The 25,505-nt window shown below is 39.3% G+C and overlaps 1 protein-coding gene across 1 annotated transcript in view; it reads right to left on the bottom strand.

Annotated features, from left to right (window-relative positions):
* plxna4 (plexin A4) overlaps nucleotides 1–25,505 on the bottom strand; it is a 247,681-nt gene that overhangs the window by 76,720 nt on the left and 145,456 nt on the right. The window contains exon 5 of the mRNA XM_086269973.1: nucleotides 22,603–22,703. Coding sequence (XP_086126099.1) covers nucleotides 22,603–22,703 — 101 coding nt within the window. The remainder of the gene's footprint in view (nucleotides 1–22,602; nucleotides 22,704–25,505) is intronic.

Below are 25,505 nucleotides of genomic sequence, written 5' to 3'. Positions count from 1 at the left end.
ACCTGACATGAGCATTGTAAAGTTAAGCGGCCTAACGTGCTGCAAAGAAGACAGACAAAGAAAATGAAAAGAAATAATCTGTTCGAGAAAGGCACAGAACAGGAGGAGGGGTAAAGAGCGCTGCCGAGAGAGAAACAGAGAGAGAGAGAGTGTGGAAAAGAAAGCACAAGAGAAGCACGACTTAAAGGAATGCAACCATTGTTGGCTTTCTGTGAAGCTTTCCCTTCTAAGCTGGTTTGAGTAGGGGTTTAATCGCTTCAGGTTCCTTTGTGCTTTTCAATCACTGATGTCTGTGCCTCCTCTTCTAGCACTGATTTAATAAGGCCGCATCATATAAGTAACCCCCCAGGCAAACAACCCACATAACCCCCCCCTGCCAAAAAAAGCACACTTTCACCGACAAACACTGATCAACCACGACATTAAAAGTGCTGATAGGTGCGGTGCGTGACATGGATCATCTCATTAGCATGCAAAGTTCTGTAGGAAAACCTTGGGTTCTGGCATTATGCGGATCTTACTTTGTACTCTGACAGATACCACCCACGTAAACATTGCTGCAGACCAAGCAACACAATATTGGACAGGCAGTTTTAGCTTTGCAGCAACATTCAAAATTAGATATAGTGTTACATGCGTACCATTGGCTTCTGTTTTGATTCATATTTTAAGCAGCATTCCAACTTTTTTGGAAATAAGGTTCTAAATACTTGCTTTGTATGTGCTTTTGTGCCCACAATGATGTTTGTCTTTGTGTGCGTTCCTTAACAGTGTCACGGTACATTGTGTTTTGGTAGAAAAACATGCATTTCATGCCAAAATCGCTGGCTGTATTGCATTATTAACATTAACTGGCACAATCTCTTTAAGTGAATCATCACTATGCATGATTGCCTCATTACTAAATTCAATTCAGGCCTAATACATTTAGAAAATGTTCAACAGATAGAACAATTCCTTAAAATTTCAAAGAAGGAATTAGATGTCCTCTCACAAATGACACATCCTTGAAGATGAACTGACCGACCTACATCTGGAGTTGTTGATCTTCCTTCCCCCCCCCCTCTTCTTTTCTATAATATAGTAACTCCAATCTCTACAGCACAGTTACAGTGAAAACATTGCAGAAAAAGTTACCAGACTTTTGAAAATGACCAATAAAACAAACCCTAGTAGCATTTTGATTTATGAGGGATAAGCTCAGGGTTGATAAATATCTGCTGTCCCTTGCTGAACCTTATTATGACCCAGATTTATGACATCATCTTTATGAGACTCTTGCTGCTGTAAATGACAGTGGTGGCAAGGATGATGACGATGTAGGAACACAACAGTAAAGAGAATGAAACAGAGTAAACAGGACAAGATGCGAGGATGTGTAAATGCTGAGTTTGGAGTGAATAACATTTTCAAATTTTACAGTTTTCTTTTTATGTGTTCGTTGAATTGTTTATTTTTGTCCAATATTCACATCTACCAAGATTTGCAGCTGATGTTTTATCATCCGCAGGACTTATAACGCATCTTAATGCAGTTATAAGACGTAATGATGCAGTATGAGTGGATGGTTGCAACAACAAGACCTGGCATAGCTGGACTGGGACTTGTTAATACAGGATTATGAGACAAGGTATGATCCTCTACTTTAAAAAGTGGACAGGGGGCAATTTGTTTTGGTTGTTATGTGCAGTGAAGATGGATTTAAAAAAAAATATCCTGACTCACTGAATTTAATCTGCTATAGATTAATTTCACACCTATAGAGAAATATAGAATACATATAAGTATTTGTACTCTGTAAGACCACATTATTCCAGTAAATCAAATCTGTTGTCATGTGTAAAGTATGATGCCAGTGATTAAAAACATGAATACAATTAATTCATTTTTTAATTACATTTATTTTCAGGATTATGTGTTTTGTGACAGTCCTAAGAAAAGTGCAGAGGTGTTGAAATACCGCAGCTCAAACATCACCGCCTGACCGACACAGCATCAACACCTTATCTCTCACTACAAAACACACAAAGATGGTTATTATTATCCATCATTTTGTGATGATCAGTTTCATTCATGGTGACTGCTGTTATTCTAATAGTTTGATAGCAATTAAATGCCTGCCTTCATTATTTAACAGCTGGGGTTAAGGTAATAGCTCACTGAAACATAACTAAGAATATTTACAGGAGGTTTGTAACATTTCATTTGCATGTGATTACCAGCTTTTATTAATAAACTGAAAAAATAAAAAGACAGAAGGAATGGAGAATTCTATTTTTTCCAGGACTTTGAAGGGAAAAGTCACTTTCACCTTGGTCAAAGTGAACATTTTGCTTTTGCCTTCAGCCCTGTAAAGTTTTCCTTCAATGAATAGCATCTGCATGAGATGCTATTCGTTTGATGTAAACAGATGCTTAAAATTGAGAACACTTTTGTTTTTTAGATATCACAACAATCCTGCTATATTTACTTTTTACTTTGATTTTTCTGGTTATTCATAAGTAGCCCTATCTATAATGTGTGAGTAAACTGAAATAGTTTCTGTTAATGTTGAAAATATTTTTCATGGTCACGATTAAATTGGTTTTGGGTAGATCATCAGACATGTATCCAAGCTATTCAACATCCCTCAACTTGTTTACTGATCTTCTGTTAAGCTGTTTATGGAAAGTGTGGGTCTATAAATGTTGCCAAAGACAATGTTATAAGATTGTTTGTTGTAAAGCTACTATTTAAACAAACTGTACGCACTAAATCACAAGATGAACTAGAAAGAAAAGGTCTCTTTTTGCAAGAGTGTTTCTAATTTCTAGAACAGTTTCACTTTGGCTTTCTCTGGCCTTGCAGAAACTGTATATTGCATCTGCACTTCAGAGTCTTAAGGTCACAGAATTGCTGAGCAGGTTTAAACAAAAACAAAGGGGTCAAATAATTTCTGTTTGAGTTCAACAATGCAGAGAAAGTGACTCAAGAGAAGAGGGAAGCTACCGATTTTTTAATCTACCTTCCTAATAATGGGCAATAGAGCTGATGTCTCATTTTTTTGTGTTCATCGAGATCACTGGCATGGTGGAGGGATACACCAACAAAACACAGGCTCGCTCTAGAATCAGCATTTTCTTAAAGCACAATGCAATGTCACCCACCAATCACGCAAACATTCAGATCAAATGGTTCATCTTCCACCAGCACACAGTCACAATTCATGCATACCAATGCTCTGTTTAGTTTGATTAAATAAAACCTCCTTTTATTTTATTCACTCCCAGCAGAGAATCCTACTGAGATGCTAGTGGGTAACCAGTTAACAGATGCATATGAATATTTTCATTTACCAAATGGTCTTACATCCTGATTGAATCTCTAGCCAAAGCATAGGATAGCTACACACATTGGCTATGTCCATGCCGGGAGAGGGGAGAATTTATCTGGCCATTTGGCGACTTGGGTTTTTACTGAAAGGATGTTTAAGATAATGCCTTACATGGTTTAACTGATGTAAGTGATGGGCATTATCAGAGGAAAGCACTGGATAATTGTTTTCAATTACGTTCCACGCGGACCCTGAAAGGAAAGAAAGATTGCATCATTTGTAACAATATGCAACAATCTCACCCTTTTGTAAACATCAAAGAATAGAACATTTAGAGGACCCCCGAGATCAAAGCGATTTAGATTTCAAATAGCAGTCATAAAAAGCTTGACTCGGGCTATCTGTTCCCTTTTTTTTTTTCCAGAGAATTAGACGTCCAACATCTATTCATTTGGATAGTAAACACTGCTGTTGTGAAGAGCTGTTTGACTGACTGGCAACGACACGTTATGAAAGAACAAGCTGAAAGGATTAGATGGGCCCTGAATGAAAACTAATCTGCACTCTTGTTTCTCCCAGCCTTTGATAAGGTGACACAATTATAGAGAGAGACTGGGCAAAGGGCACAGAAGGAATTTTTTTTTTAGCTTTGGCAACTGTTGGTGAGGCTGTCACAGCTATTAAAAGCAAGACAACCTTATGAACAATACATTTCACCACAAAATATTTATCATAGCTACAGTATTGTATGCAACATATGCGTACAAGCCAGAAAAATAGATACATAGTCAACACTAGGAGATGAATTAAAATGACATGCATATGATTTTACCATGTACCATTTAGCTTAAAAAGGTGACATGATTGATGTCATGTCATCGCAAAAACACAATGGGTAGGTAATATCAACTGTGTACAATACTCCTTTGTACTTTAAAGCATTAAATAAGGCACATTGTAATGCCACTTTATTATGAATTAAAATACTTAAATTTGATAGGATTTGTTATATATTACCCACAGTTTTTTGTTATATTAACTGTTGTTTGTGGTGATTCAATGCCCTACAAATAGGCACTCTGTAGTCCAACTAAAAACCAATTACTGTGCTAACCATGCATCATCAGACACCATATAGAAGTCTATACATACTAATAGCCTCGGCCTATATAAAGTACCTTAGAGCAGGGGCTATGTCACAGTGATTCAGTCAAATGACACTTCAACTTTTAAGGTGGCTACATCTCACACTTGCACATGTGACCAAACACACGAACGCAGCTGAACACACACGAACACACACAAGAGTAAGCGTACCTCCTCCTGCTATCATTAAGAGTGGTGGTCCTCAGAGCAGAAATCCGCATGAAGGGGCTGGCGGGAGAGTTATTACCTGGCCCACTGGCCATGACCCTGTTACTCTGGTTTGTGTGCACACATGTGCACACATGCGCACACACACACACACACACACACACACACACACACACACACACACACACAATCTGTCTTTTATAAGGCCATACTTGAAGACACAGAAATTGCAGAATCTCTGCCCCAGGTCTAGAAATCTCTGAGCTATCCCCTTTGCATACCACTGGTGCAAGAACACCAACTGAGTAGAAAATTATACAGTAAGACTGCTCCTTTGCACAGGTTTTAAGCTGTATGAGACTTTTTTTAAAAGAACCTATTAAAGTATATATAAACTGCATACCGTAAATATGTAAACAGTTAGAAATGCTTTAATATGTGATCACCAAAGACTATCTGATGACAAAATATTTTTGCTAAACATTGTGATACCAAAGTGCTCACAAAGCTTACAATTTGGATATAAAGTCGCTGCAATATTAAATTCTATAATAGCGTCAAATGTAATTCGTGATGGATGACCGGAAAACAAAAGTGAGGAAAGGAGAGGCTGACGTCACCAATATTCTAAATGGGTGTCATTAGCTCAAACTCCTCCAACAACCTATAAATCTTAAAACACAAAAAAACCCCAAAAAAGATGCTAGCACTAGGCGGTGATTAGATTTGGCAGCATCAGCCCTGGCCTCCGGGCATCAACGAGCAGCTGTTTCTCTGCCATGACTTTTAGTGCTATGCAAATTTAGCAGTAGTCAAAAGACACGGCAACAACGTCTTACTCTCTCACTTCCACACACTAACAAACAAACAGTCCCCTGGTAGAAACAGGCGGTGGTGACATGCTGTGACAGGTTTATTAGGCTGTCGTTTTAATCGTGTTTGATGTGACTCCTGGTCCAGATAATGCCATTAGACCATAGCAGGTGTGGAGCAGGGAAATTATTTTACTGCTATTGTTAAATAATAAATATAATCTGCAGCATGGATATTGCATTCAGAGGTTGAACAGTGTGTGTCTTTCAGAAAGACTAAGTGGCAGGCTGACAGGAAGTTGCAGAGAGTTTGCAGAAGTGAAAGCAGGAAGTTATTTTGAGCAGCAGGCTAAGACGATCATTGCTTTAACAATGTAACAGATAGCTTTAAGATGGCCTTAAGATGTTTATGATGATGTTAACTTTGTATTCCAGGTGCAGTTATAACTATTTTATACATATTGCATATCTGTGCTTATTTGAGTTGATGTTCAGGTTCTTTAAAGGTCTTAAGCTTCACTGACGTGACTGTTCAGGTGATACATGCTGAGGGAAAACTAGAACATAGAAGGAATTGCAATACATGCTTACAAAACACTTATATCAGGTCATTTTATATTAAGGTTTTAGTAGAGGTTCTTGGTTAAAACATTTATTTAGTAGAGGACATACACATAGTCTCAGTGAGCCTCTGGTCTGGTAAAAGGTCAGAAGTGCGAGAGGTGACATAGAGGCTGAGTGAGGTCAACACACACACATTAGTTAGATTTATTTATAGGAAAGAGTTTAGTCATGTCTGGCTGTAACTGCAAAATTGTCTCGGTAAAAGAGGAACCGTTCCTTGTTGTCTCGGCAAGAAAGAGGAACAAGACAAGAACTGAAAGGTAGACAGGAAGTGCCAGCCATGAAGATAGAAGACGATGTTCTTTTTAAACTGTGTTAAAAGTCGTTGTGGTTTTGATTTGACGTATGTGTATATATCCTGTCTGTGACGCATGAAGGGGCGTCAGTAAATCAAGCCCTGACGGTATAAAATCTGTGTATGCTTTGAGGAAGTCGAAGACTACTTGCTGTCTGCATACAGAGTGTCTTCCCACACGTGTGTAGTCATTAAAATCATTGTTTGACCAAGAGCTTCTGGACCATGGGTGGTTTGTACTCTCCTTCCTCAATTTTGAACCTTAACATTTGGGGGCTTCGTCCGGTAATTGAGGAGGGAGGATTGGAGGTGTAGACGGTGAAATTCGTGGTCTGAGGTGGTCTGACGGGCAGACATGAATTCCAGTGGTCAAAGTGAGTGGGCATAAGCCGGCTTATCCAAAGGTAAGGCACTACCTGTTGAATTATTTCCAAAGTGTGCCAAATTGGACATGATAAAATTTAAGTCTACTCACTGAAATTACTGGTGGATGTCTGTTTTGATTTTGATGAAAAATCTCATGAGTTGAAGCAGTTAGAGTTCTGCTAAGAAGAAAGAAGAAATGAAAGCAGTTAAAGTCTGCTAAAGCAGTTAGAGTCTGCCAGGAAAAGTTTAAATACTGGGTTGAAGTCCCAAAGAAATTGAGTTAGAGTCTCAAGTAGTTTGGTAGGGAATTTGGTCATTTTGTGGGTTAAAGTCCCGGTTGGTCATTAGGTCAGACCTTGGTTGGTCATTTTGTGGGTTAGAGTCCCCATTGTCCATCAGGGTAGATCTGCCTCAGTCATACACTTGTGTTGGGTGTTGATTGTTGTTTCAAAGTATTATAAATTATTCTAGGACGGCAGTTAGAGTCTGCTAGGAAGTGCAGTTCTCGGAGGTAACGCTCCCTCCCGGCCAAGGACGCTTGGCCCTGACCTATCGGCGAATAGGGTTAGTACGGTCGGCAACCGGGGAGAACTTGGGAACCTCCAAAATAGCTAGGAGTTAGAGTCTCCTTACCGTTTGGAACGGTAGTCTGCGCTTTTTTGGTCAGAAGAAGTTGGACTTCGGGCGTGTAACTTTAACTTAAAACTTCGGGGTAAGCCTTGGCTGTGTAATGCCCAAAAATAGAGCTTCAGGCAAAGTTTGGGTTGGTTGACGCTTTTAAATTGAGTTAGGGATTTTAGAGATGAGGCCAGAAACAGTTAAAGTCTGATACTGGTTAATTGGTCGCAAAAAACTCAGGGAGTTTATCCACTGGGCGGTTATTTTAAATTTGTCGAAATTGTGTAGGCGCTAAAGCTGACAGATCTGACAGTGGTTGTAAATATAAGATGTCTTTGTAATATAAAATAAGAGATCTCTGTGTGAAAGGAGTCTGAGGCAATGCTGGAGCTATTTTTAGACGGTGTGTGTGTGAGTGAAAATGCAAATGAGTAAGCAGTGAACTGTTTAAACCACAGTTGGTTTTACAAATACTGCTGCAAACATTGTTGAGTGTGTGTTTCAAATGCCATTTATGTTCATTAGAGGGTTATAAATAAAGTTTTGAGTTGCCGTAGTGGATGTATAGTAATTGACTGAGTTTGAATGTAGATAGATAAATATAGAGTGCACTGTGTATATTTAAGATTAACATGTTACTTTCAGTACCTTCTCTCAAGCAATAGTTGCTGGTGTGTTTTATTTTTTCAATTTCTTGTGTGTGCTGTGAGAATTAATAGGGGTTTCAATTGTTTTTTGTTTTTGACTTGCTCTTTTTGATTATGACAAGCATGTCTAAAATACTTTTAGGAAAGCATATTTTGAGTGATTCTAAGTGTGTGAATGCTGTGAGTAGTAGGCTTTGAGGGATTGGGTGTGAGGTGTACAAAATACTAAATAATAATAACACTATGAAAGTTGATAGTAGAGTGAGTGCAAGGCGGTGTGTGAACAGAGGAAGTCTGAGAGAGAAGTGTGTGCGTAGGCAAAATGCAGAGTGTGTGCGTGAAATAAGGGAGTATTGTTTTTACATCAAGGTTTAGTAGAACTAAAGTAGAACGTCACAAACAAACAAAAGAAGGTAAAATGAAGAGAGAAAATAACTGACAATTACATTAATGAATAGAAAACACACATACACAAAGTGCCATATGTGAAATTATTCTAGGAAGGAATCAGAAGTGAGATAGTTTAATATAAGATGCAATGAAGGAAGCAGCTTACACTCCTTTAATTTCCAGAGCCAGTGTTCCCTCCCCTGCCCACTTGGGCCCCGTATCAGGCGAGTATGGAAGGCTGGATAGCCCATGACGGGTAAGATCCCACCTCGAAACCCTGGGACAACCTAAGGCAGGCACAGTCACGATTACTCGGCCTCACTCAGTCCCTGTGAGCTCAGACTCACTGGTGAGATGAAGTGAAGAAGACGGGACCTCAAGGGTAAAGCCGCTGGGCTAAGGCGGAGGGGGTAAGTGGCAAGTGGAGCCCTAACTTCTGGCTGAGGACAAGGAATGCTGTTATTTAAGGGGAAATCAAAATGAGGGTTAGTAAATTTGGGAAAGAAACTGACGGCTTAAGTGGAGAATTATGAAGGAGTCTGACACACTGCAAAAGCAACATACACAAACAGAAAATGCATTAACCTTATAAAGACAAGACAAGCTCATGATGATTATTTGTATAGATACTGATTAAACCTGGCTTAGAACACAAAGATACGCAATGAAGATCAGTTTGCTACTTGTATGAGTGGTAGAATGGTGTGAATGGTTAATGAAATACACTTGAGTTTGTAGTTGAGGAATAACTCAAAGAAGCTATATGACAAAGGGAGTTATGAAAATAAAAGTGATTAAAGTAGTTTTAAAAAGAGTGACTTAGGAGTGCTCTCTCGTACTGAGTGATCAAGTAGTGATCACTGTAGAAAGAAATAAAATGATTTAATGAGTTGGTAATGTTTAAACATATGTTTCTGTTGTTACAGCAACTCATTGAGAGATGACTCAGTATGCAAATTAGTTGGAGTGAGTGGTGACGAAGGAACTTCCTGTGTGTGTGTGTGACTGAGGAAGTGACTTTCAGAAGAGGAAGCATGGCAGAGAAGAGAAGTACAGATTGGGGTAGGAAATTTATAGTTTAGTGATTATATGTTGTCGTAAGGGAGTCTTATGCTGAATGTAAGTATGTTAAAGAGCATAAGGGGGTGATTTTTGTGTGCAAATTGTGTGGTTTTAATGAGACTTTCGGTGTATTGAGGAGGTGAAATTATGTTATTATTATTATATAATAATTGTTTAATAATTTAGGATCATTTTAGGACTTTTTTGGTTATTATTATGCATTTGGGTATGGTAAAACTGAAACTGTTATTTTTATGTTAAGGGTAAAGGATTAAAGTGAACTGAATCCTGTTTAGAAGATACAATACCAGGGTTTTAAAGCTGTGTACAAATCTTAGAGGGAAATTGTGGGACACGTTGACAAAAAGATATCCTTTGGGGAAAATTAGTGAGGGTTGAAGGAGGAGAACAGGTTTGATTTCTTTTGATTTCTAGAAGTAGTGGTTATAATGTAGGCTTACACAGACAGATATTACACAGAAACACACATGACAGTATTGATTCCAGGCAAAAGGCCTCAAATTCATTTAGCTTTTAACTGAACTTAAAGAAGGACCAAAGAGGAAGGAAAGCATATATTTTGGTTAAGTCTGATAAACTAGAAGTAGAAGGTATTGTTACATTAAAAGGAGCAAATGAAATAAAAAGGCTATACCAAAAACAGGTTATAACATAGGAAATGTGAGGTTAAAATGAAGTTAGTGTTAACACACAGGAGTTGTTTCAAGGCAGCATTTAGCTATGATGAAATGTATGCAGGAGTAATTGCTTATATGCTTAAACTTAATTGATTAAAGTGGTTGTTTTCTTTTGGAGCTTTTAGTAGAATAGGCGCTTATAATGATTTTCTTGTTAAAAAGGTGACTTAAGATTAGAGTGGAGGAACTTGACAGGATGTTGATGATCAGATAAGGGAAAATAGAGCAAGCAACCGGACGTGAAAGCAGCGCTTAAAGGTTTTAAAGTGATGAGTAACGTTGAAGAATATATAAATACAAGTCAATAAGTTAAGAAGATAATTAGGATCAGGCTTTTGATTAAAGAGTCCCAGATAGGATAAGTTAGGGAGGTGCAGGAAAAGGTGTTTTGCTTCCTTTGCAGAAGATCTCGACGACCACAGGGAGGTCCGAGACCACAAGAGAGGGACCGAGAAAACCTAAGCTTACACATGGAGTGTTCTCGAAGGGGAGCTGGTGTTTATTACTGGACCAATTAGATGACATGAGGTTGTCTGATTTGCTGAGCCAGGACGCAATGTATTGCGACCTCTGGTGTTCCAGAGGTCGAGAGAGGGAGTGTGGAGCAGGGAAATTATTTTACTGCTATTGTTAAATAATAAATATAATCTGCAGCATGGATATTGCATTCAGAGGTTGAACAGTGTGTGTCTTTCAGAAAGACTAAGTGGCAGGCTGACAGGAAGTTGCAGAGAGTTTGCAGAAGTGAAAGCAGGAAGTTATTTTGAGCAGCAGGCTAAGACGATCATTGCTTTAACAATGTAACAGATAGCTTTAAGATGGCCTTAAGATGTTTATGATGATGTTAACTTTGTATTCCAGGTGCAGTTATAACTATTTTATACATATTGCATATCTGTGCTTATTTGAGTTGATGTTCAGGTTCTTTAAAGGTCTTAAGCTTCACTGACGTGACTGTTCAGGTGATACATGCTGAGGGAAAACTAGAACATAGAAGGAATTGCAATACATGCTTACAAAACACTTATATCAGGTCATTTTATATTAAGGTTTTAGTAGAGGTTCTTGGTTAAAACATTTATTTAGTAGAGGACATACACATAGTCTCAGTGAGCCTCTGGTCTGGTAAAAGGTCAGAAGTGCGAGAGGTGACATAGAGGCTGAGTGAGGTCAACACACACACATTAGTTAGATTTATTTATAGGAAAGAGTTTAGTCATGTCTGGCTGTAACTGCAAAATTGTCTCGGTAAAAGAGGAACCGTTCCTTGTTGTCTCGGCAAGAAAGAGGAACAAGACAAGAACTGAAAGGTAGACAGGAAGTGCCAGCCATGAAGATAGAAGACGATGTTCTTTTTAAACTGTGTTAAAAGTCGTTGTGGTTTTGATTTGACGTATGTGTATATATCCTGTCTGTGACGCATGAAGGGGCGTCAGTAAATCAAGCCCTGACGGTATAAAATCTGTGTATGCTTTGAGGAAGTCGAAGACTACTTGCTGTCTGCATACAGAGTGTCTTCCCACACGTGTGTAGTCATTAAAATCATTGTTTGACCAAGAGCTTCTGGACCATGGGTGGTTTGTACTCTCCTTCCTCAATTTTGAACCTTAACACAGGTATGCTGGTTAGCTGAGTGCATGTGAGAAAGGCAGAAACCAAGTAATTAATTAGTAATGTTATACTTTTTTTAAACCTATATTTTTTTTACTTTGTCACTGGAAGTCTTATGATTATCATCTTTAAGCACCCATAGTGAGCAAAGAAAATGCGATACTTTAGATGGAATAAAGTACGCGATGGATTTAAAAGGGAACAGTTTTGAAATGGCTCACATATCACTGTCCTGTTACTACATCAACACAGTTTGACCTGGCATTCATAAGATAGAAGCCCAGACAAAGAAACGCATTAGTTTACTATTGCTGTGCATCTACAGTATTTCCAGAGGTTCCATGTTTTAGGTTCCATGTTGATGTTTTCATACTTCCCTTTAAGGGGGACAGCATGGTTGTTTTCAATGGAGTTTCAACAGTGCACTCAGCTTTCATCTTTATCTACAGTACATTGTATTATTTCCCTTCATGTGTGCAACTATAGATAGGGGCATATGATACTGTTGATTCAGGCAGTCGATATACAGCCTGGGGTGTTAAGGTGTGTTTATTCACGGTCACAAAGCTGTTTCGAACTGGGGACATTGACAAAACAACTAGATGGGTTCATTTTAAATATGTCATACATCTCAGAAAGCACAGCTTTTGAAATGGTCTTGCCTATTGCATATTCTCAACACAATCTCATACTTTACTGTGAACATTTCCTTTTTGCCTAGTCTGAATTTGAGCTAACAAGGAGCTAGTCCATGCCGCATATTAATAGCTGGCTTTGTTCACTGTGAGAAGCACGCTCATCATCTGAGGTATGCATGAACAAAAGAGCACAAAATATGGCTCAACTACTGAGTAAAAAAATAAATCATACCCCACAATCCCAAATTTGGATAGCAAATACACCAATTTTTTTGCATATAGTCATCTAAAATCAGCTAATTACACCTAATATATCAAGACTAAATATAGATCAAGCGATTCAGCCTTTCAATGTATGATTTGAAATGAACACACTGGTGACACTAATGCTGAAACATCAGTAGGGATTACCGTTGGATTATATAACAAGGTTATTATGTTGTGACTTAGCTCTTGTTGCCATAGAAACAGCTATGTGACGGGACATGTGAAGTGATTTACCTGAGTACGATTCCCCAGAGGTGATCTCTCATATGGTCTGTGTGTGTGTGTGTGTGTGTGTGAGTGTGTGTGCTTGTGAGTGTGTGTGTTTACCCTCACATCCTCATCAAGATTACCTGCTTACAGAGTTTAGTTTACTTAACCAGAAGATTCCTAATCCCTCCTCATTTTCGCTGTGAATTTATAATCAACCTCTTTCTCCCTTCCTCAGTTTACCTCATCACTTGGAATACATCACCATATATCTTTACTTCCTTTGACTCTTGCCATGTCTCTCATTCAATCCTCTCAGTCTTATGTCAGTTCCTGTGTCTGGTTCATGCTCTGCCAGACAAAGGCAAGACACCTTCACCACTACGTGGGTGTGTTTATGTCCATTTCCCAGTGTCTGTGCTTCCCTGTGTGTGGCAGAGTGACAAAAGGTGACAGTGAGCAATGGTCCTGACTTAAAAGTGGGTGTGCTTGCTTGCGGATGTGTGTTGGGGTTAGGTAGATTGGTTTGTGTGTGTGTGTGTGTGTGTGTGTCTTCACACAATGATGGTGACAGTTGAGAGGGAACTGGGATGTGCAGAATTCCGTTCCGTCCTGATGCCCCTGTCACTTCTTGGCCTTGTTCCCTTCCCCTCAACTTCCCTTCGCACCCACCAAGAGGTGAGGGGTGAAATCAGTCACCCATACACAGGGGTGGCCATCCTCCCCTGGCCACAGACATCAGAGCAATGCCACAGATCCAAGAATCTCAAGATCAAAGAAACAACTGCATACATACTCTGAGAGTTGGTCAAGTCATCTTTAGGACTTTAACAAACTGAGTACAACTTCTTAAACACTGATCTTAGCAGTGCATTAAGAAGTGATTGAAACAAATTTCAAATAGCTGGCGTCTTTATATCTATATGATGCAAGAATAAGACTTTCTAGCCATTTCCCTTCACTGGAGGTCTATCAATGACTGGATATGCTCATACAGTAACTTTTCAGAAGATGAATTTTATAAAGACTCCATTTTCTCTCAGTTAGCTTCTAGCTGTACAAAATATATTTACAAGCACATTCACAAAATAGATACACCTCATAGGCATAATCAAAAAGTTCTGTGAATTCTGAGATGACTGAAACGGGACTTCTAAAAAAGCAGAAGTGCAGGCACATGGAGAACAGCACAACTTTATGCACCTCATATATTGTGCTACTTCCTCTTGGGATAAACTGGTGCCAAATATTGAATACTGTTCTTAAAGCATGCAGGCATTCTACACGCTTTCATCCAATAATTTCCAGACAGCGGGGGGAACACAAATCATTAGATGTGAGACATTATATGAATTACATAATAGTGTTAACGCACAGTCACAGACACTGACACCACAGTGCTATAATCAAATAATTCTTGACTGTCATCTTTTCTTGTATGCCTTTCCATCTCCAATTACACAGATACCAGGAGACACATTGGATAATTGTTTTAGAGTATATTGAGTATTCCTGAATATTTGTATCATGGTGCCATCATTATCATGGGACACATTATATTACGTTGAGACTTGCTTTGTGATTTCAACCCTAAAAGAGACTAGACTGCATAACATCACTGCTGTTGTAAAAAAAAAGAATAAAGGGATGTATTGGAATTAATAGAATTTCAGCCTACTTGATCTTGGGAACACTGCAACTAAAGGTGCTTAAAGGTGTTAGGCCAACTGCTAAATTTGATGCCTTTTAATATTGCAAAAACTTTGTTTTTGTGTTGACAGTCACTGTCCCTGCTAACAATATATTTCAAAGCACTTAGAGCTGTCCTCCAGGGGCAGGTTAGTGGTCGTTGCAACCAAACACAATGAGTCTATGGCGGCATGCTAATTGTGGCACTGCAGTTTAATTAGCATTAGTGTGGCATACCACAGTAATGAGCATACTGAGGTAATGGATGGCTGTGAACACAGCGACAGGTAGCGGTGGTGTAGAATTAATGTGTGGGTGAGAGAGGGGAGAAAGACAGAGAGAAAAAAAACGTTCAACGGATCTGCCAATTAGCTTTTCCCTCCGAAAAGGTTATTCGTTTGACAGCACCAAAGATGTCTTGGGAATACAAAGGATTGAAGGGGCAAGAAGCTTGCAGCATGACTTGCAAGTTTTATCAGCCATTTTGTGTTTACTAATGACTTCCTGAACTTTTTGTATCAGCCTAATAAGCTTGTACATATGTTGTCAAAGGAGCTTGCAAAGAAAACACATGTACATATCTTAGACAACTGTTTATGGAGACGTGATTGTGGGACACTGGCATACAACTGCATAGAAGCATTTAGATTTATGTTATCCTTCATTTACTATGAAACATAGTGGTACTCCAAAGACAATATAAGTTGTGGGCTTGTAAAACTTTACAAGTTTCAAGCAAATTGACACTTTTAGTAGCAGTATCATCTGGGTCCACTGATTCATTAGGGTGCCCCAGTATAATCACAGTTTACCTGTAGAGATTTACTACTGGTTGTACTGACAGATCTTATCTGATAAGCTAGAACATGACATCTGGCTATTGCCAGAAGCATGACATTACTACTCCCATTCCCATTAGTGTGCAAAAATCCCAAGCCATCTCTGATTTTTCTTTATGTTTTGCTCACAAAATTAGAAACAGATGCAGTGATTTATTTAAAAATATTTGTAAACTAGAAACTAGTGTTTCAAATATCCATCCATCCGCTTCCACTTATCCTTTTCAGGGTCGTGGGGGGTGCTGGAGCCTATCCCAGCTGTCATAGGGCGAGAGGCGGGGTACACCCTTGACAGGTCACCAGTCTGTCGGAGGGGTAACACACAGAGACAGACAACCATTCGCGCTCACATTCACACCTATGGGTAATTTGGATTAATCAATTAACCTATCCCCACAAGCTGTTGGGGGGATAGTGTTTCAAATATATAAATGTAAACAATTTTTTAGTTAACAATATTTGGTATGATGACTTTTGTTTCTCAATACAGCCTGAACTCTTTTAGACAAGCAAGTAATCTTCAGAAATAGTTCTCCAGGATTCTCGAAGGACATTCAACCTTTTTTTTTTAGATGTTAGCTGCCTTTTATTCTGTTCTCTGTCAAGATGATCCCACACTGCTTCAATAATTTTGTGGTCTGGGCCCTGTCCATTGTCACACTGAAAAATTATGCCATTGCCAATCAGATACTTTTTCGATGGTGTTACATGGCAGAGCAAAATCTGAAGTTACTTTTTTGCGTTAATAATTCCACCAGTTTTGACAAGAGCTCCAGGACCACTGGTTCAAATGCAGCTCCCGAACCATGACAGTCTTTAGCCTCCACAGATGGCTGTAGAAACTCACTGTACCTCTCTCTTGACCTGCGTACATATTGACGATGGTTGAACTAAAAATTTCTAATTTGTTGTCACTGATTTTTCATCCAAATCTTATTTAATTTGACATACCTCATCCTGTTCTCCCGGTTACCCTTCTTTATAATGGGCTTCTTGACAGCCACACTTCCACTGAGACCATTTTCAATGAGGCTTCAGTGAAAAGTAGATGGGTCAGTTGAAAGGAGTTGCATCTCCTAGGACCTGTGTCAGGTCTTTGTTGCATTTTTTCCTCATTTCTTAAGGAAATTACTTTAAAACTGCTGTAGATAGTTTTTTAGACCTGGCACTTCTAGTTTTTGTTTAAAAACGCTTTGGGAATACCTTCTTAGTGCAATAATGTTTTTATACCGGTCATATAATGTTATCTAAGGTCATTTAATAACTAAATTAGTATCAAACAACTAATTCAGAAAGACCGGTGCATAGAAGGAGAAACATTTTTCTTAAAAATATCTAAAAATATATATACATTTAACTAAGCAACTGAGAACAAATTATGTTTTTGTGACAGGCTGGTATCAACAATGTGTTAAATACAATTTAAAAAAGCTTTGCAAAGTTGTTTGTTATGTGTGGAAATAACAATGATTCATCTCTTGAATTAAGCAACTTTTTTATGCTTGAATGATTCATACGTGAGTGTTAAGTGGCTTTAAAAAAAAACCAAAACCAAAATCCCCTTCAAATAGTCAGGCACAAGGACTGGATTGAAAATGGATGGAAAAAGCAGCCAGACACCAACTTCAAAAGACTTTGAGAAAGGCTGAAGAACAACACCACTTTAAAACTGACAAGGAAGTCTTGCTCCATTGAAACAAAATATAAAGAAGTGAAGGGTTGTTCAAGATTTTTTCATCGTACTGTGTAGTGCACTCACACCTGACACAGATCAAAGGGGCAAAAATATGCAAAAATAAAAATGTAAAATAGAGCAAAACACATTTAAAATTATGATAAATAAATAAAAAATGCACACTGTAAATGGACTAGTGGAAGTAACGGTAACACATACGAACGTGCCCAGGAAGAATATAGTGTATGATAACTCTGCTGGAGATGGAGTGTAATTTGAATGGTGATATTGGAAAGAGGTAAGAGTAGGAGGAGAATAAGAAAATGAAAAAGTGAGAAAAGTGACAAGGAGAGAGTGATTTCAGTGCTCTGGGAATATTACCAATATCACAGCCAAAAGCAGAGATTGAGATATGTCAAACCAATTATTAATGTGAAGATATCTCAACATTAGCACGACTTGTCTCGAATTGACACTGATATCACAGAGGAATGTGTGATATTCTCAAAATCCATGCCAAATATGATGACATTCATTTTGACAATGGTACTTCTCCAAATATGGTTTCCAATCTGTCTGGCTGTCATGCACGATAGGCGTGTTGACAGCGTAGTTAACCACTTACAAAACTGACAGCTGACAGACTGGCATTACAGGGGGTAACATAACCACAACGTGGCTGTAACATTTTGTTATATTGGCTCCCTGCAGAAGTGCTTCTGCTTTACTTGGAAGGGTTGGTGTGTGGATGGAAGTAACAGAAAGCTTAATAAGCCCTATCAGACTAGCATGTACCAAAAAAACAGTGTAAACACGGTTGAATATAACAAGTATTGACTAATTTGTCAAATTCTGACATTTAAAGATAAATCTTTTTAAAAGTGACTTGTTTTGAAAGTGAAATGTTTTCACTCTGCAGCGTAGAATAAATCATGTAATGCATGCATGTAGGAATGCATTTATGGTTGCTTCTGCCCATATGGATACAGGAAGCCTATAATATGCTCACTCTTCTGTAGGAGGCTTTCCCCTGATTGACAGTGTGTGGTATTCAATGTCAATGGTAAAAGAGTAGGGGGGAAAAAAGAAAAAGATGAAAAGGAGGAGCTGCTTCGATTCAAAACTTTCCTTTCACCTGCTGAGTTTGACAGGCATTAGCATACGTTTTGCATCTTGGCAGAAGATGGCATGAGACGGCCGAGTCTGTTTAGCTGACAGGTGAGGCTCAAGGTTTAGTGAGCCCTCCCCGCTGGGAGGGGCGAGGGAGGGGGGTGTCTGATGTAAATTTTGATGGATCTAAACATATTTAGGGGGGTTTAAGGGATTTTGCAAATAGTAGGATAAATGGAAGCATATGTCTTCACGCAGCCGTGTGCATTCAAAGTCAAACATGTGAGTAATTATTGAAGATATTTGTCTTTCTAAACAAATGGTCAGTGTATGTCAAGGAAATGACTGCTATCAGAGAAGCAGACACACACACACACACACACACACACACACACACACACACACACACACACACACACACACACACACACACACACACACACAGAGCCAGGTGCACCATCCACTCCTGTTGATTTCCTCTCCTGTAATATTGATTGCCTTTCTCCTCTTCCCCTGGTGTTCTCTCTAACAGCTCCTCTCACCGATCTATAGAGTAAATAAAGGCAAAGCTGATAGAGAAGGAGTGTGTGTATGTGTGTGTGTGTAAGAGAGAGAGAGCGAGAGAGAGAGAGAGTGTGGGTGTGTGTGTGAGGGAGTGAGAGAGAGCAAGAGAGCTTGCAATTCTGCTTTTGCTCGGACCAGTGAGGTGATTTCAAGGTTGATTGGAAAAACAAACTATCTGGAAGAACACTTTTGAAGAGGAACCGCTTGCTATCCTTCCACTGAACACCCCTCTTTCCAGCACAAAGTGAGTGTGGGTGGGAGACCGTGTATGAGTCTGAGCTCTTCCTGGTTCGGCCCTTTTGCTATACGTTTGCTATATGTTATTAGGCCTTTGCTATGTGTGTTCAAGTCTCTGGTCTGTTGTCAGTGTACTAGGCCAGGTGCCTGCTTTCATCCTTTGTAAAAATATCTTCAGGCTTGGCCAGACCAGGAAAAAGCATTTCACAGGATAGCGATGCATTGAGTGTGAAGGCAGACAAACACACAAGCTCTATATTCCTATATTTATGTTTTTCCCTGCAGACTTTTCCTGAGGCTTTACATCATTAAACTGTTGTCATTCACTTACGGAGCTTACTGGTTTTCACTTCATGTCATAATGCTAGGTTAATCACTTCTATGATTGAGCAGGACTTGTGACCAGTCACAGAGGGAAATGGAGGATTTTGTGCTTGTCGTTAAATCATTACTTTAGTAAATGTGCCGCGTACAAGCAGATAGGCGAAGGTTGCAAGCTATACAGGCTTGTTTTGGTTTTATTTAACAGCTTTCACAATTAGAAAATGTGTTTGAAAATGTGCAAGCTTTACTGTTCAGTTTTGAGCTGTTGTATACTTAGTAAACAACGTATCAGTCCTTTTCGACTAAACTACTTCTTTGAGCAACAGTACTTTATGTTCAGAATCCACTGATCGACTCTTGCATGCAGCTATCCATCAATAATTGTTCCTTTTTTGTGTTACAACAGAAATATGGTTCAGCCAAGACAAAGCGGAGGTGGGTGAAGACGAAAAGAAAAACGTTAAACATTTCTGTCTTCCGAATATCAAACAGTTCAGCTTTCAATTGCTGAGATGCCTGAAGAAAAGTGCTTTGGATCAACCATGTGTGCATTTTTGTGTATGAGTGTACCAGACCTACACAACAAGGACAGGCTAACAGTCATGCTACCTTGCAAAATAAACCCTAGTTCTCCCACTTTCTTTATCCTTCAGCCTGTTTAACTTGTAAAGCTTCCTTTTTTGTTTTGGATAATTGAAAAGCGGCCATACAAAACAACTATTCAAAATATAGAAAACTGGAAAAAAGGACATTTTAAAAATACTCTCGAGAAAGTATTACATTTTACTGAGAACTACAGCTAAATGTGAAGATTGGCCATGTGTCTGTGTAAACACTTTTTCTTTTTGGAGGTCTGCTGGGATGTTATCTATCAAGCTGTGAATCAAGCCTGTTAATGGCTTTGCACTACTACTGACCTCACATTAAATAAAGTGGGTAGGAAGGAGTGGAAAGATACATACACAAATATTAACAGACTGCATACATGCTTCAGGACCTTCAAAGCATAATTTTCAAGCCCATGTCATCTCAGTGGATTTTTATGTTTCCAGACACATAATTATTTTCCAATTATCCTCTAGAGACCATTAAAAGTAACATGTTTATGTGGACTACAGAGTATTATGGTGTGTAATGCATTTGTATCTACACACGCATATTTGCATGAGCGACGGCACAATCCATGCACAGCAGTCAGTAATTAGTTGTCTGTGGTGAATTAGTAAATATACTCAACAGCTACATCCATCCTCCATTGTTTTAACATGAAGTTTACAAGTCTGTTATTAAACTTTGTTTTGCAATTTTCTCAAACATAATCAAGAAAAAATTCAATGGTTAGGAAAAAAACACAGCAATAATGTAAAGAATATGAAGTTATCCTTGGTGCTGAGGCCTAAATTTGGTAAATTAGGGAGCTATACAATAAATAAATTAACGGGCTAATAAAACAACAGCAGTGGTTGTGGCAGGAGTATAAAGTCCTGTCTACCCTGTGGTCGAGGTGGAACTCGGGGGGGTTTCAATTACACCAGGACCAAGTTAAGAATTCACATGCTGGGTAAGGGGGATGGACTTTGAGAAAGGTGAACCTGTGGTCGATCAGTCCCAATGGGTTGTGCATTTTACATTTTGTGGCTGTGTGCTACCGGGCTGTCTAAATGACAGAATGTGTGAGTGCTGATAGGTCCGCACAGGCTCACACACCAAACACAAACTCGCATGCACACAGCACACCTGTAATCTCTTTTTCCTGCCCTTGTGATGGTCAAACGTCTAGACACCTGAGATCGACTCAAGAGGCACTTTGGTTATTTTCTCGCTCTCTTTGGGTTCTATTCTTGTTTTCGGTGACTTGACACTAACTCTCAAGCAACAAGGGCTTGTGTGTGAGCATTCGTGGCTTATATGTGTGTGTTAAGACAGAGGTGAGCTGAAAGGGCTAAGTGTGACAGACCAATCTGTAACCACCCATTTCCTCTGACTGTTAGGATACGAAAAGTCTTAATGGGTTTGTAAGCACACATAAATCCATACTTAAACAGTACATATTACCACACATAGTGAATTGGTGATCGTGATAGAAATTAAATGTATGGTTGGAATTACTATATGTGTGTGACCTTGCTTATAACTTCTAATATGTGGCGCTCAAATGAGTGTTCACAGGCTGCATCCTATGTGCATCCTCTATTTTTATTTCTTATGTTCTGTTGCACAAACAGATACTTTTTTCGCCCGCCTTTCAGACACACTCACTCCCTGATCATTGAATATGTCATGATATCCTTGATACCTTGAGTGTTTCTTAGAATTTGCCAGTATCTATTCTTTACTATTCTGTTCCCTTAGCTCTCTCTTTATGACCTTGCCATTCATCTGTTATTCCCTTCATCTGTCCATCTTCACTTCTCTGCAGCTTTCAGTATGTTCCTCTCACACTCACCCTGCTACCCTGCCCTCACTGTGTCCTCTCAGTGCCAGCAGGGATGAAGGTGCTAAATGTACTCAGTCTCACTGATACACACACCTACGCACATTTACACACACTCTACCCCAGGGCTAGAACCAACACAAGAAACCAATTTTCAATTTACAGTGGAGTGGGAAATCTCCCTGCCCACAGCAAGCACTATCTCCCTCCCATCTTGAGGGACAAGGGTTTGACAGCAGCTGGGGTGTTTGCGAATTTGTGCTTATCTATGTGTGCATGCTTGTGCATTTCAAGGAAACAATGAGGGAGACGGTCTTAAAAGCAGGAGCAATAAGAAAAGAGAAGACAAAGGGGAACAGGGTGCAAGAAAAAGTAAATCATTTGTTTTTAATGAACTAATCTTGGAGATGTCATTCAACAGTTTTCTACAATAAAAGAAGCTATCACTTGCTTAGCGTCAACTGGGCTTGGTGCCCACTGGCAGTGCCCACCAGTATCTATGCTCTCACCAGGTTCTAGTTTCAGGGGTAGTAAACAATGCCAGTGGTTAGGTTTGGTAATGGATCTAAAGGGTGGGGTGGGGGGTTGTTGGCAAAAAGCTGATTCCCCAGGAAAGCAATCTGAGACTTGGCCTGCGCTGGCTTCAGGTGTCCCTAAAAGCTAAAAGACTGCAAAGGATGGAAAAGCGCCACATAGAGGTAGGGGAGTCTAACAACCCAAAACACCCTCAAAATGTCTGGTATGTTGGAGGCATAACAAATGAAAGAGAAGCAACTGAGCAAATACAGTATTTGTATGCATCAGGGGTAAGCAGGAAAGAGAGAACTGCATGTGTGTTTAGGTCTGAGAGAGTTCTAACAGGACTTACATGTTGTGCAGAACACACCAGCCACAGTGGGGATCTCCGGATCCAAGACATTCGCTGCAGGTTGTGTACTGACCACACGCCTCCACTGGGATCCTCGACAGCTGCAATGAGATACAAATATCATTAACATACAGCAGAAAGCTGTGTGGCTGCATGAATAATGCGAGGATGAGCAGAAATACCAAAAGGAGAACATTACCACAAGACACAGAGAGGGCCTGAAACTAGTGAAAGTGATATATAATATTCTGAAACAAAACAGAAACATTGTGTTCAGGTTTTGGCAGAGAGACATAATGATACATTTTCAAGACATCAAATAAGAAAGTGCAGTGAGCAGGAATCTTTGGATAATGGTGTCATAGACAGCTTCTTCAGATCAGCAATACTGCTGTTGCAATTAGCAGTATCTGTCTGCTGTATGGTCGAGGTAAGTGTAGGTGCAGAGGTGACGGTGATAGTAACGCCTTTTACTGAAAACATAATATATAATATATTGTTACAGAGTTATTGTTTCCATCTAGGATGACTCAGATCAACACAAAATGATCATTAAAACAATTATTCTAGTTGTAAATTGTCTCTATTAAACACAATTACATCATGAAGATGTGGAAGATTCAATTAAAGCCTTCCTTTTATCTTGATTTACGCAACAGCCCGAAAAACAAATCCATCTAAAGCACTAGTTTTACCCACTATACTGTATAGACACATAAATTCTTTTAGTTTCATGACCGATTTCTATTAAAATGTTATTTTTCGACAGCTCCCCCGTTGCTCCAATCGACCTCGTTCCATATGGGAAACTTGGCCCCTTGGGACAGCCGTCCATCCATTATGATGTATAGCCTTGCCAATTCAAAGTGGCATTGACTGGCACTGATTGGCATGGGCCATGAGTGACCGAGCACAAGGGGCAAAGCTGAGGTAGATCTCGGGCTGTCCCCCTCCTCTTGTCTCCATGGTAACTGCATGGTGCAATAATAGGTGTTGCTGGCACTTTTGATAAATGAGCTGTCATTGGTAGATGACCGCTGTCACTCAGGCTGCTCTGTGATGACAGCCAAGAAAGAGAGACAACATCGTCGGTGTTGGACCGATGTGGGTAAAAAGGGTGCACGTGTGCCTGCATACTTCTGGAATTACTAAAAAACAGTGGAAAAAAATTGTTAGAAGAAAGGTACAAATAGTTTGTTTTTGCTTTTAACATCCAAGTTGAGTTTCTTCAACTTTTTCTCACATGAAACTTTAAAAAATTGTTTCTTTTATTTTAAAACCCACTTAACATAAAGGAACTAGAAGGCTACACTATCATTGTGTGTCACCCAGCGATAGTATACATCCGTGGTATGATTTAAACCACTGGACCTAGTTTCAAGAAAGTCTCAAAATTTGGCAGTCACTTTGGTAACACCCCCAAGCAATTATTGTACTATTTAAATGAAAAGGGAGACAGTTAAAACAGATGCAATGTCCAATGAGATATAAAAATGCATGCTGTCATATCTGTTATATTCATTAACCGACTCCTCAAACTAAACCACAAATGTCATGCTAATTCATGCTATGAATATGATTAGACAAGAAAAATAATATTCTATCCTACATGTTTGCTATTTTTAACAAGTACAGGTATGGCTGCCATCACACAATTGAATCTATGGGCTGCATGTGTCATGTGCAACACGACTGACTCATATGGTGCCCTGTTCAGCTTTTAATTGGCTCTTCAGGGGCAGGGCCAGGACACCTTTACCATTACAGGATTCTCCAGTGCATATTTATTAAGGATTCTTTGAGTGATTCACTGAAGATGTATCATGGAGAGGACAAAAGTAAGTCTTACATCAAAATACTCAATAGACTTATTATACCTTTGCTGAATACTCAAACCCATTATCCTGGATACCTGAGAGACATTACATTTATAGCAAAAAGAATTACAAAAATATAGATAGAGAAGTTTGAGTAAGAGGTCAGCTCAAGCGCAACTTGCTAAAGAAAACATGGATTTAATGCCCTGTTCGCAAATACTAATGCAGTCATGGTGAGTACTGATGTAATTTAGGTCTTAAATCAACCACCTACAATATGAACTGAGGATCAAACTGTTTTGCATACTGCTCTCTCTCTGTGTACCTCTGGATATATGAGATGTAATTATACATGTCGTTGCAGCACATTTTACTGACTAAATTCCATATTTGAGGGTATGAAAAGGACCATAATTAAACCATGCAATGTAGGGCATGACAGAATGTAACAAGAGATCAGAAATGCCTGTGCCTAGTGGTATCTCTAAAGCACAGCCTGCCACTGACGGCGGTTCTCTCTGTTGGACTATCACACAGCACATCTCTGCCTGACAGCCTCTCTCAAATAATAATAATAAAAAAAAAACCCCACACAAGTCAAGTCAGTTTTGCTCACGCTGATGGTGGAAGTCATATTTCAAGACATATGCACACTGATGCACAAGAACCACAGACATCCACATACAGTACTACTGGAGTCATGCAGTGACACATGACGGAGAAACTCAAAAAAAAACATACTAGTGCATTGTTCCTTCTCTTTCTCGCGACATTTATGCATCTTTGCAAGTACTATAAATAGCGTACTCGCTTGCAAACACACACACACACACACACACACACACACACACATACACACACATTCTAAAACAGATTCACACACAGCTGAATAAATTCAGAGGAGGCGTATTTCCTTGTCAAAGTCAAGAGGAATCCAGCTTGCTATTACAGATTAGAGACAAAGCACTTCTGTGTGCTAAGCTTGTGTCTGCTCTGGGGGAAAAAAATAGCTAGTATTTTTTGCCCTCCCTACTGTGTAGAGGCGTATTTGCATTAGGTAGATAAAGAGAATGAGTTTGAGATGGA

Source organism: Aulonocara sp. 'chitande type north' Nkhata Bay, linkage group LG17 (genome assembly GCF_057382095.1).
Source record: "Aulonocara sp. 'chitande type north' Nkhata Bay isolate Kocher_YH1m ecotype deep benthic linkage group LG17, A_spYH_male_GT1.1, whole genome shotgun sequence".
Classification (NCBI taxonomy): Eukaryota; Metazoa; Chordata; class Actinopteri; order Cichliformes; family Cichlidae; genus Aulonocara; species Aulonocara sp. 'chitande type north' Nkhata Bay.
This window is presented reverse-complemented; position numbering and strand designations above follow the sequence as displayed.